Source organism: Geotrypetes seraphini, chromosome 5 (genome assembly GCF_902459505.1).
Source record: "Geotrypetes seraphini chromosome 5, aGeoSer1.1, whole genome shotgun sequence".
NCBI classification, from domain to species: Eukaryota; Metazoa; Chordata; class Amphibia; order Gymnophiona; family Dermophiidae; genus Geotrypetes; species Geotrypetes seraphini.
Window position 1 is genome coordinate 54,932,535 of NC_047088.1, and position 19,707 is coordinate 54,952,241.

At 42.7% G+C, this 19,707-nt stretch overlaps 1 protein-coding gene across 3 annotated transcripts in view; it reads right to left on the bottom strand.

Annotated features, from left to right (window-relative positions):
• CHM (CHM Rab escort protein) overlaps positions 1 to 19,707 on the bottom strand; it is a 211,572-nt gene that overhangs the window by 33,765 nt on the left and 158,100 nt on the right. For all 3 annotated transcript variants that reach the window (XR_004539584.1, XM_033945876.1, XM_033945875.1), the window contains exons 11-13: positions 19,109 to 19,172; positions 12,818 to 12,914; positions 2,621 to 2,719 (exon numbers count right to left, since the gene is read on the bottom strand). Coding sequence is in view for 2 of the 3 variants with exons in the window: in XM_033945876.1 (XP_033801767.1) it covers positions 2,621 to 2,719; positions 12,818 to 12,914; positions 19,109 to 19,172 (260 nt within the window). In the remaining variant the exon portion in view is untranslated. The remainder of the gene's footprint in view (positions 1 to 2,620; positions 2,720 to 12,817; positions 12,915 to 19,108; positions 19,173 to 19,707) is intronic.

Below are 19,707 nucleotides of genomic sequence, written 5' to 3' on the forward strand. Positions count from 1 at the left end.
TTTCCCACAAACCAAGATGCCTTATTCTGTAGCACTTCTGCACTGTCCATATTGGGCTCTGTGGATGACATCACCCTCGTGTGAGAATATGCTGCCTGCTTATCTTCGGATAAATGAAGGCATCTGTGCTATCTGTCGAGGCATTCTACTCCAGCTCTATACAAGTGCCTCTCCCCCAATCCAAGCCTAGACCCCAAACAAGAGAAATAAGCTACCAGAGAATCTACCAGAGAAATAAGCTCTCCTAATTCAAGCTCCCTCCCACAAGAATCCAAACCTGACTCTCCCTCCAACTCCTTAGACTTATCTGGGGGACTACAGGAGTCTAGTGGATGGGACAGGAGTGATTCCCCTCTGTTCCAGCCGCTTTGCCACCTGGATTCAAAGTAGCAGCTCTGACCCCTAGTGGGTATCTTGCAGTATTACTGCTAGGTCAATCTACCAAAAGATGTAAGCCTGGCAGATTAACCCCTAGCTGTAGAACCATTAAGGGCTCCTTTTACAAAGCCGCACTAAATTTCCGCGTGCGCTAGCCGCTACCGCCTCCTTTTGAGCAGGCGGTAGATTTTAGGCTAGCGTGCGCTAAAACCACTAGCGTGGCTTCGTAAAAGGAGCCTTAAGTGTCTTGGCCACCATTTTGACCCTGGGCAGCAATGGAACAGAAGGATAGGGTGAATGCTCCTGTCCCATCAACTAGATCAGTGGTTCTTAAACCTGTCCTGGGGGACCCCCAGCCAGTTGGGTTTTTAAGATATCCCTAATGAATATGCACAGTGGTTAAAGCTACAGCCTTAGCACCCTGGGGTTGTGGGTTCAAACCCACACAGCTCCTTGTGGCCCTGGGCAAGTCACTTAATCCCCTATTGCCCCAGGTATATTAGATAGATTGTGAGCCCACTGGGACAGACAGGGAAAAATGCTTGAGTGCCTGAATAAATTCATGTAAACCATTCTGAGCTCCCTTGGGAGAACGGTATAGAAAATTGAATGAATAACTATATAAATAAATAAAATATTTGCATATAAAAGAAGTGACAGGCATGGAAATCTGCCTCATGCATATCTATTAGATAACTCAAATTCTTAAAACCAGCTATTAAATATTTAATACAAACAAGTATTATCTGAATCAATTCAATTTTAATCTTATCTCCTACAGTTCATTTCATTACAGTATTTTTACAACTTACCAATACTTAATTTATTAATAAATATCAGAATAATTTAGTCAGTAAACCTAATCCCCATCACTCACACTTACACTCACTTCCCAACTTTCACACACATACTACAGTCATTGTGATGACTTTTATCTAAAACTGGATCTTGATTAGTTCATGAGTTCATCAGTCCATGATCATCTAATCAGAGAGGTTTCAAACTGAGAGTTGCACAACAGTCTAGCACATGAAAATCACAGTTTCTTAAATACAATTGGCAGACCTCTCTGTCCTCATGATGGTCCTGTTCTTCAATTCATAAAGCATTCAGCAGCTCAACACAAAACTGTGGTTCGCCACCTGGCCAGGTCTTGTGTTGAGCTGAATGCTTTATGAATTGAAGAACAGGACCATCATGAAGACAGAGAGGCCATCCGATTGTGTTTAAGAAATTGTGATTTTCATGTGCTAGACTGTTGTGCAACTCTCAATTTGAAACCTCTCTGATTAGATGATCATGGACTGATGAACTCATGAACTAATCAAGATCCAGTTTTAGATAAAAGTCATCACAATGACTGTAGTATGTGTGTGAAAGTTGTGAAGTGAGTATGAGTGATTGGGATTAGGTTTACTAACAAAATCAGGAGTGTCCAACCTGTGGCCCAAGGGCCACATGTGGCCCCGTGAAGTATTTTGTGCGGCACTGGTCGAGGGTGATGAAGTGTTTTCCTCTGCTGCCCCCGGGTGTTTACCGTCTTGCCGGCTCCCTCCTCTATCTTGCTGCAGCGTTTGCGCATTTGTGCGGCCCCAGAAACATTTTTTTTCAATCAATGCAGCCCAGGGAAGCCAAAAGGTTTGACACCCCTGGACTAAATTATTCTGATATTAATAAATTAACTATTGGTAAATTATAAAAGTACTGTAATGAAATGAACTGTGGGAGATAAGATTAAAATTGAATTGATTCAGATAATACTTGTTTTAAGAATTTGAGTTATCCAATAGGCAGCTATTTAACTAACTGGAAAAAACCCCAAGCTCAAGCTTTATGCATATCTATTAGGGATATCTTGAAAACCTGACTAGTTGGGGGTTCCCCAGGACAGGTTTAAGAGCCACTGAACTAGGCCACTAGAGATACCCCTGAATAGGTCTTGGGAGGAAATGTGGAATCTTGGATCAGTGGGGATTATTGCTTGGGATGGGTGGGGGGTATCTTAAATCAGAAGATCATTGGTCAGGTCTTGGATTTGGGGGGTGGGGGAGGCAGCCTACCTTTTCTTTTTGAGTCATGGCTGCAGAACACACTATTGGAAGCAGAGCAGCTGCTTTTAACATCACTTTATGCTAACTTAGATATAAAAAGTCTTAAAATTTATCCATGCAGCCTCAGCAGCCTTTTGCATCATTTTTGTATCAAAAATATTTTTTTCTGGATCACACCACATTTGGCTCACCTAAACCTGTTTCAGCATACGGAATGAATAGTTTCTGTACCACAGGTTCTAAATCTTCCTTGGCAGTTCTGGTAGACACACATGTCAGGTGAACCAAATCTGTTGGTATAGACAAAGGTAATTCAGAGTAAGATAATTATGGATATCCAGTGAGAGATAAGAACTGTCATACACAAATTGATGTGAATTAAAAGAGTAAAACATTTGTAGATAGTGGTATTATAAATAATAGATATTGCCTTGAGACATGAATTAAGTATTTAATACAGGTAAAAAATGGATGGTTCTGCATATTGTAAATATAAAATAAAACATGTTTAATGATATAAATTGTAATAGGGAAAGAGAAAGGCAGAAAGAGTAAGGAGAAAAATGGGGGCCTAAAGTACAGAGAATAAGGTAGAAAGGTAGGCAAGAAACAGGTAATTATGTGTGGGAAAGGAGGGGAAGTAGAATAAGGTTAAAAGACAGAAAATTGAAACAAAAAGGAAAGATGGATCAGGTAACTCATGACAGCACAGTATAATTGAAAAGTTTCTGTATATATGATTACAAAAAATTTTTAAATTCCTATTAAATAATGAATACGGTAGAATCCCAATTAACTAGTACTCAAGCAACTGGCACTCTCACTCTACCAGCAAAAACAATTGCTGGCAAAAAAAAATAAATCTTCCTCCCTCCAGCCCCCGAAACAGCAGCAGCAGTGGTCCTGAGCTGCGAACCGCCCCCCACCCTTCACTCCCTACAGCCCCAAAGCAGCAGTAGTGGTCCTGAGTCGCGAAACCCCCCTCCCTCCAGCCCCGAAGCAGCAGCAGTGGTCCTGAGCCACAAACCCCCTATCATAAGAACATAAGCAATGCCTCCGCTGGGTCAGACCTGAGGTCTATCGTGCCCAGCAGTCCGCTCACGCGGCGGCCCAACAGATCCAGGACCTGTGCAGTAATCCTCTATCTATACCCCTCTATCCACTTTTCCAGCAGGAAATTGTCCAATCCTTTCTTAAACCCCAGTACCGTACTCTGCCCTATTATGTCCTCTGGAAGCGCATTCCAGATGTCCACCACACGTTGGGTAAAGAACTTCCTAGCATTCATTTTGAATCTGTCCTCTTTCAACTTTTCCGAATGCCCTTTTGTTCATGATCTTGTAAGTCTCTATCATATCCCCTCTAAGTCTCCTCTTCTTCAGGGAAAAGAGACCCAGTTTCTCCAATCTCTCAGCCTATGAAAGGTTTTCCACACCTTTTATCAGACATATCACTCTCCTCTGAACCCTCTCGAGTAACGCCATATCCTTCTTAAGGTACGGCGACCAATATTGGACGCAGTACTCCAGATGAGGATGCACCATCGCCCAATACAACGGCAGGATAACTTCTTTCGTTCTGGTTGTATTACCCTTCTTGATAGTACCTAGCATTCTATTCGCTCTCTTAACGGCCGCTGAGCACTGTGTCGTCGGCTTCATTGTCATGTCCACCATTACCCCCAAGTCCCTTTCTTGGGTACTCTCATTCAATAACATCCCTCCCATCGTATAGTTGTACCTCGGGTTTCTGCTTCCCACCTGTAATACTTTACATTTCTTAACATTGAACTTCATCTGCCATCTCGTCGCCCATTCACCTAGTTTGTTCAAGTACATTTGCAATTCTTCGCAGTACTCTTTAGTCCGAGCTCCATTAAATAGTTTGGTGTCATCCGCAAATTTTATTATCTCACACTTCGTCCCTATTTCTAGATCATTTATGAATATATTAAATAGCAGCGGCCCGAACACCAAGCCCTGTGGAACACCACTCGTGAACCTCCTCCAGTCCAAGTAGTGGCCCTTCACTCCTACCCTCTGTTTCCTACCCGCCAACCAGTTCCTGATCCATCTATGTACGTCTCCTTCCACCCCATTGTTCTTCAGTTTCCGGAGTAGACGTTCATGAGGCACCTTGTCAAAGGCTTTTTGGAAATCTAGGTATATGATGTCTATGGGGTCTCCTCTGTCCATCCATTTGTTAATTCCTTCAAAGAACTGCAATAAGTTAGTTAGGCAAGATCTCCCTTTGCAGAAACCATGTTGGCTGGTTATCAGAAGTTCGTTTCTTTCAAAATGTTCATCGATGTTTTCTTTTATCAGTGCTTCCGCCATTTTCCCCGGAACCGAGGTCAGACTCACTGGTCTGTAGTTTCCCGGGTCACCTCTTGATCTCTTTTTAAAGATGGACTTAACGTTGGCTATCTTCCAATCTTCTGGGATCACACCTGTTTTCAGGGATAGGTTACAAATTTGCTGCAGTAGTTCCGCTATCTCTTCCTTTAAGTCCTTCAGAACCCTTGGATGTATTCCGTCCGGACCTGGGGATTTGTCAGTTTTTAGTTTTTCTATCTGCCTGCACACATCTTCAGTCCCGAAGCAGCAGCAGCGACAGCGGTCCTGAGCTGCGAACCTTCCCTTCGTCCCTTCCTCCCTTACCTGAAGCAGCAGTGGCAGCTAGTCAGTGCTAAAAACAGGCTGCTCGCGGACAGCCCCAGCAGGGCCTTTCTTCTGACATGTCACTTCCAACATGGCAGAAGAACGGCCCTATCAGAGCTGGCTGCAAGCAGCCTGTTTATAGTGTTGCCACTATGGTAAGTGAGGGGGTCCATGAGGCCAGACCCATATGGAGGTAGGTGGACCAGAAATGTGTGTGTGTGTGTGGGGGGGGGGGGTCAAGCAGGGTGCAGGGGAGTGAAGATGGATGGATGCTGGACTCATAAGTGGGAGGAGAACTGGGGTGAGGGGGAGAGATAGAAAGTGACCAACCAAAAAGGAGGGTGGGAAGGGAGGAGCAGATTCTGAACCTACGAGTGGGGGTAGGGAGATGATAGAAAGAGGAAGCGAGTGAGGCGGGAAGGGAGACAAAACTATTTTTACAGTAACTCTCAAGCAATCAGAAACTACAGTAATCTAGCATCTACCAATCGCCATGGGTGCTGGATAACTGAGGGTTTACTGTATTTGTTAGGTATCAAGTCACTGGTAGATTATTATAATTAAAACAAAAGGTATTATAAAAAATGGATTCAAGAATAAAAATGGATTGACAAGAATGTAAAAAAAAAAAAAAGTAATGGATCTGAATTTAAACATGAGCCATGCCCTTGAGGAAGCACCCTACATCTGGCTGAGCCACCAGCAATGCCTCTTCCACTTGACTGTATCTTCTACCAGCTTCTGGAAATTTATTAATTTCTTCTATAAGTTTAGAATCTCTAGCTGATTGATCAACCAGGATGTCTTAGTCATTTACCATGGGCTCTGAGCTACCTGAATGAGAAAATATGCTCCCAAACAAGAAGGCTGGTATCCATTATTACTAACCAGTCAGAAAATTCCAGGTCCATGCTCTTCTAGACCTTTATGAGCTTAAAATCACCAGTCCATAATGTTCTTGGCTAGTGGTCAACAGAATTTTGGTTTCAGTACTGAAACTAGCCCAAAATCTGGATTCGGTCATGCTCCGTTTACAGCAAAAAATGCCGTGTATTTTCAGCTGAAACCAAAACTTTCCCTTCCCCAAATACAAGCACCAACCACTCTTAGTCCTCCCTTACCACAAGTGTCGCCTTCCCACTATACTTTAAACCTCTCAGGACTTAATTTAGTAGACCTAGGGCTCCTTTTACTAAGGTGCACTAGGGCTTTAAAGCGCAGAATAGCATGCGCTACATTGCCGCGCGCGCTAGACCTTAACGCCAGCATTGAGCTGGCGTTAGTTCTAGAAGCATAGCATGTGGTAATTTCCTGCATGTGCTAAAAATGCTTAGTAAAAGGAGCTCCTAGTGATCTAGTAAGGGCATTAGCGATTGCTAATTTGGCTCCTGCCCATGCTGGTTCTGCATTCAAAATGGCTGCTGGGACAGCCATTTTGAATAAGAAGCCAACATTGGTCCAAGGAGGTCCAATGGGTGGGGTGGGCAGTATTTGTGGTCAAAAGCAACTGGCTACCTGCTGGGCATCTGCTTTCTGTCAGGGGGTTCTAGAGGCCCATTTTTTGTCATGGAGCCCTGGGGGCCCAAGGATTTGGCTTTAATTTTTGCCATAACTGTGCGGTGAATTTCAGCCACACATCTCTGGTTTTGGCTGAAACTGAAAATCCCACTTTTGGTCATCCTCTGCTCTTGGCTTCCCTTGTTAAGGAAGTTGTTTCTTAAGACTCAAGTTAAAGAGACCAACAAAAAAGAAGAGATGACTGCAGAAGATCATATGGGCATGGGCCCATGGAATCAAATTTAGAGTCACCATTGTAGAACCTAACACCTGTGTATATTCCCAGGCACATGAGGCTTTCTTCGCATCGAGTGGACCGTCTGTATTCTTTGTTATGGAAGAAAAACCTTGCTTTACTGGATATTTATTGTAACATCTTTTTGTCAAATAAATCATCAACATTTATCCCCTTTATCTGGGTTAATTCAATGGCTTTATCTTTCTCTCTAAGTGGATTTGATCATGTTTTGTATGTAAATTATGCTTAAATGCTGACTAACCTATGGGGGTTGACAAATTTTGTCACCACTACATTCAAATTTCTCTGACTCTTAACTGCTCTACCCTCTGTTTTATTTCTGATGTCATTGATTATTAACTTAATAACTGTAATGCCCATATAATTTACTTGATACACCCAGGGCAGGGAGCCACACAAAAAATTTAATTGGAAAGCATGCATGGAAACTCGCCATCTGCACATGTAACCTGATAAAAATGACAAGGGAACACATACCACCTCCAATTTAGGAGGCGATAATGGCTTCTGCATTATGAACTTGACCAGTTAGCACCCGCAAATACTGAGGCACTAGTTGAATAGTGCAGCCACACCCATTCTCCACCTGACATACCCCTCCAAAAAATAAATTCAAAAATATAACTTGTGCTTAGTGTATGCAAAAAGGTTAGCCACCACAAAATGCTTTAATGGGCTTTGTGGTAAGCATTTTCACAGGCGCTAAATACACATTAGGGCTTAATGCCCTTTAGTAAACATATCCCATATTTTCTCCAGGACTAATATAACTATTAAAACTCTGCTCTTCAAAGAAATTATTTCATACCATACCATGCCTTTGGTGTATAATATGTAGTCCTTTTACTAAGGTGCAGTAGCTGATTTAGAGTGCGCTAATGCGTCCATAGGATATAATGGACGCATTAGCATACGCTAGCATTTAGTGTGCGCTAAACGGCTACCGCACCTTACTAAAAGGACTTCTATATTCTTTAAAAAAAAAAATCAAAAATATTTTTTAAACAAATAATTAAATTTTAGAAATGGTTAATCTGCTTTTCAACAAAACAGTTTGAAGTCATCAAATTTTCATCATTTACTTTAATTGAAAGGATGACTATATGCCACAAAGTTTCATCAGTCAACATTTTGATTATGTTTGATTTACTCAGGTTATAACCGCATTAGTGGTTGCCAACATTTGTCTTTCAAGTAATTCTCCCAGCAGGAAGAACGATGAGTTAAGTCCATGATTTCATCATTACAGCCTCAATTTTTAGGGCAAGTGAAGGAGTTTGGTTCCACTCAGCTGGCAGCAGCGATTAAGCACCTGCCATTTATCCAATGTGATCAAAGACAAGATGCATTTGTATACTTATCTTAAATAATTGTTTGAAGGTGAAATCAGTCAGGTTAGAACCCATTTACAACTAATGAAGTAAAAATACAAGGAAGGACTTATGAAATTTAGATTGCTATTGAAATTTAGTCATAGAAAACATTCAGAATGATTATATATATAACTATTAAAAAAAGAGGTGACTGCTGAAAGACAGACACTATACAGTATATCACTAATATAAGAAAAAGCTATTAAAAAAGCAGATATCAGTAGGAAAATACTGTCAAAATAATATTCAGCTGTCCAACAAACTGTGTCCTGGTATCTGGACCAATAAATGTCCCAAAAATAGGAGTCTTGGTTTATATTTAAGTACCCCCAATGACTGGCACGCTGCTGTCCCCTCTCCCCTCCTTTCTGACAATCGGTGTACTGCTGCCCTCCATCTCCATCATATGCACCCATTCCCAAGATGACTGACGCTGCTGTCATACACCAAGATCTCTCCCCCCCACCCCCGATCAACATCGCACTTACCTGTGCTTAACAAGCTGCCAGCAATCCTCTGTGAACTGGTGTAGTGCTTTGAGCTTCTGTGCATGCTCAAGGCCCACCTCTTCAAAATGGATGCACCTGGGCCAATCAAAGTCTTAGGCCCCTCCGAGTGCATCCCAGGATGTACTAGGAAGGGGAAGGCCCACCAGTTTGAAGAGGCAGGCCTGCTGGCAGGAGGGAATAGGCATCCCTCCTGTCAGATTTTCATTAAAAAGGTATGGGGTTTTGTGTGTATGTGTGTGATAGTGGGGGGGGGATGTCGGGGATTCGGGGGGAGGGCCCAGCGGCATGAGGGAGTGGGTATCCCTCCTGCTGTTCTTCCATTTAAAGGTGGGGGGTTTCACGAGGGCCCTGGTGGTAGGAGGGAGTGGACATCCCTCCAGCAGCTCTTTAATTTAAAGCTGAAAAGCAGGCAAACACACTTACTCATGGACATGGAAAACCGAAACAATCTTCGGCAAAAAGGAAGGAACCCTACCTCAAAGAAATCCCTACCTCCAAAATACAGAGAAAATGCAGTTCAGAAACCCTATGGGCAGAGGTGATGGCGACTAGAAAAACAAACAGTCTTGAGCTTCAAATCCAAGAGGGAAGCATCCCGACGAGACTCAAAGGGAGCTTTGACAAGGCCAGACAGCACCAAATTAAGGTCCCGCGCCAGGAAAGGATTCTTAAAGGGCGGCTGGACCCGAAAAGCCCCCTTCAAGAAATGAACGACATCAGGATGCGATGCCAAAGAGAACCAACTGTCCCAGGATCTAAAACAGGACAGTCTAGCCACCTGGACCCGAAAAAGACACAAACATGAGGCCTTTATCCAAACCAACCTGAAGAAAAGTGAGAATCCGCAAAACCGGAGCTGAATAAGGATCCATCTGGTGTTGGGCACACCAATGTTGGAATGCCTTCCACACCTTAGCGTAGGCCGACACTGTGGACTTCCTAGACCTGAGAAGCATATCAACCACAAGATCAGAATATCCTTTATATTCTAAGGCAGTGCGCTCAAGAGCCATGCTGTAACAGCAAAGTGACCCGGATCCTCCATGGCCACCAGACCCTGAAAGAGAAGGTCCAGATAGACACTCAGGCACAAACTGCATCCCATGCGCAGCCACATCAGATCTCTATACCACAGTCTCTGAGGCCAATCGGGAGCCACCAGAATGACTTGGCCAGGATAAGCAATCCTCCGAAGGACAAAGCCGATCAAGGAGGAAAGATGTTCAGAAGGACTCTTGGAGGCCACAGTTGCAACAGAGCATTGAGCCCCTCGCTTCCTGGCTCGGATCTGCAACTGAAGAAGTGCTGTGCTTTCTTGTTTCTTGCCTTGGCCAAGAGGTCGAAGTGGGGCTGGCCACAGCACCTCACAATTGTTAGGAACACCTCCAGTGACAGGACCTACTCACCCGGATCCAGAGTCTGTTGGCTGAAGAAGTCTGCTTGAACATTGTCCACTCCGGCCACATGTGCTACTATCAGTGCCAGGAGATGACGTTCCACCCAAAAGAAAAGAGGGTGGGATTCCTGAGCCACGGGAATGCTTTTGGTCCCTCCCTGGTGATTGGCATAGGCCACTGCCATTGCATTGTCGGAGAAAACCCGGACCACCTGTCCCTCCAGGGTCTTCTGCAAATCCCTCAAGGCCAAACAAATGGCCCGGAGCTCTAGACGGCTGAGTCGGAGTCCAGCAGTCCTGAAGAGGCCAATGATTGCAGTGAGCTCCTCAGCCCTGAAGGTTGGCATCCATCATTACCACAACCCAGGAGGCAATGTAGAGTGGAACGCCCTTGCAGAGCGATTGAGGGAGAAACCACCAGTCCATACTTGCGTGGGCCTCCAAAATTCATGGCAGACACATCTACAAGGCATCTCGGTGGGGTGCCCAGCGAGAGAGTAAAGTATATTGAAGAGAATACATGTACACTCTTGTCCAAGGGACTACATCCAGTGTGGCCTTCATGGATCTTCAAAAGAGCCACTTGGAATACTGTGATCAGTTCTAGAGGCTGTATCTTGCTAAGGATAAGAAGACTTGAAGCGGTCCAGAGGAGGACAACAAAAATGATTCTGGAATTGCGCCCAGAGACATATGAGAAGAGGCTTGAATACCTAGCAAAGAATACCTAGGAAAGAAGGGATGGAGGAGATATGATACAAATTAATCTATTTCTGAGAGGGAGAAGCAGTAAAACTAGAGGACATAATATGAGGTTGCGGGGTGTAATATCAGGAAATTTCTTCACAGACAGGGCTGTGGATGCCTAGAATGTCCTCCCCTCTGGAAGTGGTAGAGGCAAAAACAGTGATACAGTTCAAAAATGCATGGAATAAACACAAAGAATCCCTAAACGGAAAGAGAATAGTTTTATCACAAAACTCGACAGATCAAAAACTACCGTGTTTCCCTAAAAATTGACATTGTCATATATTAATTTGGGGCCCAAAAAAAGGCACTAGATCTTGTTTTCGGATAGGGCTTTTTTTTTTTCATGTACAATGATCATCTCTCCCTTCCTCGCCTCCACCCCAATTCTTCCTATTTCCTTTCTCTCTCCCACATGTGCAGCATCTTTCCTACCCTCTCACCCATCCCCTTGTGCAGTATCTTTCTATCCCATCCATCCCTCTGTGCAGCAGAACCCTTGCAGCTTCTATCCCTCTCCTTGTGCAGCAGAACCCTTGCAGCTTCTATCTCTCCCTCCCATCTCTTGTGCAGCAGAACCCTTGAAGCTTCTATCCCTCCCTTCCTCCCATTCCCTTGTGCAGCAGAACTCTTGAAGCATCAGCTGCCGACACTGTCATTTGTTACCAGATATTTCAGTCTCGCGGTTGGGGTTCAGATGGGAGGGACAGATGGAAGCATCAGTGGGGGGGGGGAGGGGGATGGAGGGGAGGAGCGCTGCTGCCAGCCACTAGGGCTTATTTTCAGGGGTAGGGCTTATATTAAGACCTACCCCAAAAATCATGCTAGGACTTATTTTCAGGGTAGGTCTTATTTTCGGGGAAACATGGTACATCTTAATTTATGATGCGCAGGAGTGGTGTTTAAATAGAAGCCCAGTAGTGTGGAAGGAAGATGATGCCAGATGGACTTCTAGGGTCTGTGTCCCATATATGGCAAGACAGATTGTGTGTGTGTGGTGTGTGTGTGTGTGGGGGGGGGGTGTGCTGGAGTTAGTTGTTACGGCAACCCATGGAGCAGTGTAGCCACGATCTCAGTCCCATATACAGCAAAAAGGATAAAGAGCAATTATAAGTATTTTAGACCATGTTCAGATTGGCTGAGTACAGGTTTTACCTATCTGTAGGGGGGGGATGTTACATCTTATACTGAAACAGCAATTAAAATGAGTAATTACTGGTTTGTTGCCTTGAGAATGAATGTGACTGTTGGGCAGACTGGATGGACCACACAGGTCTTCTTTATCTGCCGTCATTTACTATGTTACGATGTTATTCTAAAGTGTGGCTCACTTATTATACTCTAGCTAGAAATGTTTATTACCAGATTTTGCAGCCTTTTTAGAAATGTCCTGGATAAAATGGAAGCCGACATATTTCTCCAGAAATGCTTAAAAATGGCACCTCCAAACCATAAAATAAGTGAAAAATATGATGTCTAGCACAGGCAAAAACAACCAAACCCTTCCACCTCCAAATAAAATAAAAAAAACAAGGAACAAAAACAAAACTCAATTTATCTTACTAGTTCAGCTCCAATGCAAAGTGAAAAAAGGGAAAATTGAAATACATTTTCTCATAGCCATGAGTACCTGACTATTACTGACCAGCTACAATCAAGCATATATGGATGTGTCTTCTATATAATTGTACTTTACTAACTAGAATTCATCTATGGTAACTAGTAGCAGCATTATTCTCATGAATATATTAGTTGCATCATAACGGAAAAAGAAAAGAAAATAACACAAAGCTTTGTTTCAAAAGGAAAACAGTGCCTAGGAACTTGTAAAACTTACAGCAATCTTTGCAAAAATATACATGCATTGGGAAAAACTGTGCAGCTTACATGTATCTTTCTTGCACGTCATGGTTGATGAACACAGCTCAATGATGGAAACTGTCGGCTGTCCTAGTTCAATTGGTGGTACTGTCAAAATGGAAACCTAGAAAGTCAAAGGACAGCAGATAATTTGCTAATTACACTGGTTGAATTATCAAGTTGTATCTGTATTTCCTCTTTTAGGGAACTCACAAGGTGCTCATAAGTCTTTGCTCTGTCTATGTGCACATATCAGGATTACATTTATTTTTTAAATTTTACTTTTAATATTTTATATACCACTTATATCCTAAATGGTTTATATTCAGATACTCAGGTATTTTTCCCTATCTGTCCTGATAGGCTCAAAATCTGGGGCAATAGAGTGTTAAGTGACTTGCCCAGGGTCATAAGGAGCAGCCTGTAACTTCAGGCCTTACCCACTAGGCCACTCTTCTACATAAAAACAGATAGTCAAATAGATAGCCACATACATACAGGACAGCAAGAGGGGGGAAGAAAGAGCAGGTGATTTAATCTGTCTTGTATGTGGAGCTTATATCTTCCCAACTTTTCTTTTTTATAGTAAAAGTTTAAGATGCATTGGTTATCAAATAAATAAACTATGCATTTATTTTTATTTATATCACAGACTCCAGTATATTGAAGCCATCTCTAGTCATTTGTTACATTAGAAATTGTATTTCCTTATTGCATGAGAGTTTGGACTTTTCAGTCTCCAAAATTTCAGTTTTCTTTTCTTTTTCTCTCTCCTCATCTTTCCTTTTTTCCTTTCTATTATCAATATGTATTTTATAATGTAATATGTATCTTTTCTATATGATTATTTTAGTTTGTGAACCATTCTGAAAGGTTGCTCTCCTAGGGCGATATATCAAGTCACAGTAAAATTTGAAACTTTCTTCCACTGAAAGCTGTTTCTCCTTAGGGAATTCTGGGTCAGTATGTATTTCTAAATTACTACAGAATTTTGAACAGGAATCAGAAAGCAGCAGGGGGTTCTACTGTTGTTCTTCCTTGTAGCACTCCCCCCCATCCAGTACCACCACAGGACAGACTTATAACCTTTTCCTTTACTCTTGCCTACCTCTCCCCTTTCATGTCTAATCAGTTCAAGTGGAAGAAGAGGAAAGTGGCAGCACATCAGGTCAGTGCTGTAGCCATGGGTGGGAACAGGCTCATCCATCCTTGCTGTGGATGGCAGAAATCCCCAAGCCCTGCCAGCTGAAGACTTGTGGCACTTCTTCCTCCCCTGCTCCACAGGTGATCTGGCATCTCTTCCAATCTCTCAAGCCCCACCCCCTCAATATAACTTTTAAAACCTACTCTTTTGGAGGTCATCAGCAGTGAGCAGTGAATCACATTTACTGCCTATGTCAGCCCCAGAGCCTTCCCTCTGACATAATCCTGCTATATGAAAACAAGAAAATATGTCAAAGAAAAGGCTTTGGGGCCCAGAGTGGACAACATGTGTGAATGCTGCTGTGTTGCTACTCAATGTTGGCAATCTGGAATTAAAAGGTGCACTAGGGGGATAAGGGTGTTTGAGAGATTGGAAGAGATTCTGAATCACCAGCAGGAGTGAAGGAGGATAGATAGATGTGAGGGTAGAGAGATCATTTCATACCCACCCACTCTGGACTCAGGCTCACCCAAAATAATTACTCAGGCCCTATCCTCCTCTTCCACTGGTCAAGGCTGAATACAGAAGAGAAAGTTGCACTGGGACAGAAGTCAAACTTTTTCCTGCTGGAATCAAATCTGTCCCTGCCTGTCCCCACTGCAATTGAATCCATCTCTGCAAGTAAACTCTTCTGTTTCCGCCCATCCCCATAAACTTCATAAGTAGTTAAGAACATAAGAAGTTGCCCCCACTGAGTCAGACCAGAGGTCCATCTTGCTCAGCGGTCCGCTCCTGCAGCGGCCCATCAGGCCTAGTGCCTGAACAGTGGTCCCTGATTAATTTTGTAACTTACCTCTAATCCCATCCCTATAATCTACCTCTGCTCTTATCTGTACCCCTACTCTTTAATTATGCTACTGAATTAGAGGCTCTGGTAGGGACCCATTTACAAATAAGAACATAAGAACTGCCACTGTTGGGTCAGACCAGTGGTCCATCGTGCCCAGCAGTCCGCTCACGCGGCAGCCCTCTGGTCAAAGACACTTTATTTATTTGGAAATATTAATTGGGAAGAATACATACTTTGTAAATGGGTCTCTCTCAAAGCCACTAATGTAAATATAAAGTATAAACACTTCAGCTGATGAGGATCCTCAAGCTATATCAGCTGAAGACTTCCTCTTAAGGTGTCCAAAAAACCCTTGTACCAAGCTTGGCAGGCAGCAGCAGTGTCCCTAAGTCACAGATGCTGGCACCTCAGTGGCTCAAGGATGCCGCCAACGACTGTTACGCTTGGTAGATGGGAGTTCTGGCCATCTTTGGAGGAGGTCCTCATCTGGTGTGCTTGGAGATCCCAACCAACTACAGCAAGAGTCAGCAAGTTCTTTAAAACTGGACAAATAAAACCAGAAATACATTTCCTTTTCTGCTGAACAGAAATACATGTGGAGTGTGGCCTTTTTCAATATAAAGAATCAGATTTATTAATTATAATTATTTCTTACTTTGTACTAGTCTTACTTATTACCTCTAGCACACATGGGGGATCATACAATGGTGTGCAGCCAGCAGTGATTGATTACAAATCATTTTACTGCATTATTGAGGTCAATAAGGGAGAAATAGAGCTTGTCGCTCCTTAGGAGCATGCTCTTTGGAGCTCATGACCTCACATTGATGATTCCTTAATTAATTAATTTATTAATTAAGGTTTTGAATTTTAAATTGAAAATTGTTGCTACACTCTCCGTGTTTTATCTTGATTTGCTGGTTCCTTTTTTGAACAGAATACAAAGACATCTGCTATATACATTTCCCAAAGTTAACAGATTTCAGTCAATACATTCTTTTTTTTTTTTTTACTTTTATTGACTGGAGATTTATTTTTCCATCAAATTAGTTCCAGTTTCTCTTTTTTTTCTGCTTTCCTGTCTTCTGCACTTCTTCCTCTCTCTCCTCCACCCCATGTGCAACATCTCCCTCTCTCTCTCTCATTCCTTCCCTTGCTGCAAAAGGAGTGGAAAAGGAGAGAGAGGGAGAGATAGATAGATCCAGGGTGCCTCTCTCTCACCTGCTTACTACCAAGTGCAACTTTTCTCCCTCTCTCATCCCCTGGCTCCTGTATAGCATCTTTTGTCCTTCCCCACCAGCCACATGCCCAATATTTCTCCTTCTATCAACCCTCTCCAACACAATGCTGCATCTCTTCCTCCCTTCCCACCACCATCATGTTCAACATTCCTCTCTCTTGCATCCATTTCAATCTATTCTACCCTTCCCTCTCCACTACAACATCATGTCCAACAATTCTCCCTCTGTATTCTTTTCCCTACGTATACCATCTCTTTCCTTCCCACTCCACAAACCTATGTCCAACAACTCTCCCTTTTTCTTCTCTCCCTCACTGGCAGCATTTCTCTCTCCCTCCCTTCCCACCATCCCACAAGTGCATCTCTATTTTCCTCCCTTCCTAATCTCTCAGCCTGTGCAGCATCTATACTTCCCTGCCTTCCCAACCCCAGCCCATGCAGCATCCGTCCTTCTCTGCCTTCCCAATCCCCCATCCCCAAACTGTGCAGCATATGTTCCCCCCCCCACTCCTCAATCAGGATCTCTCTCCAGCTCCCAATTTCTCCACCTACCTCCTTCCCTGCTGCTGTAATTTTAAATCTTCGGGCAGCCAGCAGTGGCAACAAGGTGAGCTTGCTGTTGACAGTCTGCCCTGGAAGTCTTCATTTTGCAGCAACTTCCTGTTCCCATATAGGTGGGATGATGCAGAATGAATGGCTCTGGGGAAAGCTGATGGCAGCAGTGAAGAAGGTAGGTGGGGGAGTCGGAAGAGCCATAACTGACTTCTGACCTCCAACTGCCTATGCTTCCCACACATCCCAGTCCATTCAGCATCTTTTTTCCTCCCTTCCCACATGGCTCCTGTGAGTGTACTACCTTCCTCCGGGTCCAGCTGCACTCGCTCTCTTCGGGCCTCCAGCAGTGTTCCTTCCTAAACGCGGCCGGTAGCTAACCTAGAAGCCTTGCCTCTGATGTGTTTTAAGTCAGAGGGAGGGCTTCCCTCTGATACAAAAAGCATCAGAGGGAAAACTTCTGGGTTAGCCTCTAGCCACGTATAGAAAGGAACGCTGCCAGCGGCCTAAAGAGAGAGTGCGACTGGACCTGGAGTAAGGTAGTATACCCACGGGAGCCTGAACTTCCTACTCCCATCCCCACAAGTCTGGAGGTAACCCTGTGGGATCCCTGAAGTCCTGGAGGGGATCTCCACTGGATTTCTGTTGCCCCTGTTCCCATGCAGCTCTCTAATACAAAATGAAAAATGGGGCTCTAAGGTGTCTTGTGTGGTTTAAACTTTGCAGTCATGGAGTTAAAGTGTGTTATGCTTCAGTGAGTAACAGGAAGCTGAGGCAGTATGTGGGCAAGTGTGCCAGATGGGATATGAGGAGGAAGTATGGGCACAAGGGTATGTGCGCAATGGGGGAGGAAATAGAGAGCTGCTGGGGGGGTCTGTACTCAGGGGTATATGAGAAAGAAATAGATATGGGGAGGAATCAGTACAGAAAAGTTTGGGAGAAAGTTATGGAGGTTTGTGCTGGGGTGTATGCAAAAAAGCAACAGAATTGAATTGAATTGAAATGAATTGAAGTTACACTTATATTCCACAGGCTTCCAGTTAAGAGGTTTAATGCAGATTACAAAAGATTAACTAGATAAAACTGTGGGAATCTTTAACATTATCCCAATAAATATTTGTGAAATAAATAAGTTTTTAATTTCTTCCTAAATTTCTCATAATTAGTTTCTGATCTAATATCCACTGGTAGCATGCTTCAAGTTAAGGCTGCTTGATATGAGAATAAAAAACAATGTATCTGTTTGACATACTTGTCTTGCTGATGGGGAAAAAAAAGAGTATAAATGAAATTTTCAAATGCAAATGTTAAAGGACAGATGAAAGCAACAAGAAGAAAAAAAGAGACCTACAAAGTAAAGGATCTTCACTATGTACTATTGTCCAAATCATTGTGCAATGCTTAAACTATGGGAATCTGTCCTGGGGTATACATAAGAAAGAGCTGTAAGTGTAAAGAGGGAGGCTAAAAAACAGATGTGGGGATATGTGCGCCGCAGGGGGAGGCGGTGGGGGGTGGGGTTATGAGATAGACAGAAATCGAGGTTGAACTGAGGGACCTTGCTGGAGAGAATGAGGGAGAGAAAAAGCTGGAGGGTGTCCATTCTGGACAGGGTGAAGAGATAACTGGAGGATGAACCTGCTGGGATGTTGATGAGGAAATATCAAGCCTAGGGAGAGGTCTGAGGTAAAATGAGGTGTGAGATGGCTGAGGGTACTGACCAGGGAGAAAGATTTTTTTTTTTTTTTTTTTGGAGGGGGGGGGTCAGAACTTTATGATTTCAGAATGTTATATAAAAATTACAAATACAAATTTTTCATAATTTAATATATTGTGTGTAGACTTTCTAAATTTTTGCACAGAATTTTTAAATTTTTATGTAGAAAATTTTTCCAGAAGTAATGTGTATTGTCTCGCTCCATGCTGCATTGTAACAGATCCCAGTAAAGAGGCTGATCGCTTTTCCTCTCATATGTCTATATTTGAATGACAAATTTCATAAGAAGTTACTAACCTTTCATATTTGAAACTGTTTGACCTTTCTTGTAAAAAAAAAAAATGGCAAATTTTCTAATTTGCTAATCCTACGCCTTTATAAATTCACAAATAAGATTGGAAAAATTTGAGGAGGAGCAAATTAACAATGACTAGCAACTATTTATCATTTTATAGCGCTGCAAGGCATACATAGCACTGTACATTTAACATACAATAGGTTGCCATTCCTTTTCAATGTTTACCCTAAATGCCGAGACTGCCCGTTGTAATGATGTTATTTATAATGCAGATACCTGTCCACCTAAAATGAAACCAAGCCACTACAGCATAGAAATGGTAATAACTTTCTGCTGCTGTAATTCAACAATCTAGACATGGAATCCTTTCAATCCCTGTGCCAATGCACTGAGACACAAATTATTATATTCTGTATTGAATTAGTAACTTGCTAGATTTGTTAATTCACTGGCTAGTAGCAGAGTGAATGATAATCACAGAGAGTGCTTTCAATAAATGCAAAATATTGATATTTACCTGCTGATCAGAATCCGTCTTGAGTATAGACTGATCTGTAATGAGTACTGCTCTAGAAATCTGCCTAGAATTAAATATTAGATTTATTTAATTTCTTAGAAAAGGAAAACAGAGATTCACAATCATTTCTGAAAACTACAATTAAGCAGGAACTATAGTAAAGTATACAAAAAAAATAAAAAAAAATTTTGCAGCATTGGTTAGCAAAACATGATATGGAAAAGTTAATTTTGTATATAATTTTGTTTTTGTAGCTTTTGAGTACTGGAATTTTATCAGCCTTTAAATAAACTTAGGGCTCCTTTTACTAAAGTGCGCTAGTGTTTTTAGTGCACGCAGGATTTTAGCGCGCGCTAAATCCGTGCTATTCTTCTAGAACAAACGCCAGCTCAATACTGGCGTTAAGGTCTAGCGCACGTGGCAATTCAGCGCGCGCTATTCCACGCATTAAAGCCCTAACGCACCTAACCACCTTAGAGGAGGTTGGTGTTTGGATACACTGCAACAGCTTTCATTTGTTTTGCAGTAGAACGCTAGTGACATCCCTGCATCATGGAACAACCCTGATGCTTCAATTTGCATCTATGTTGGAAAGCAGA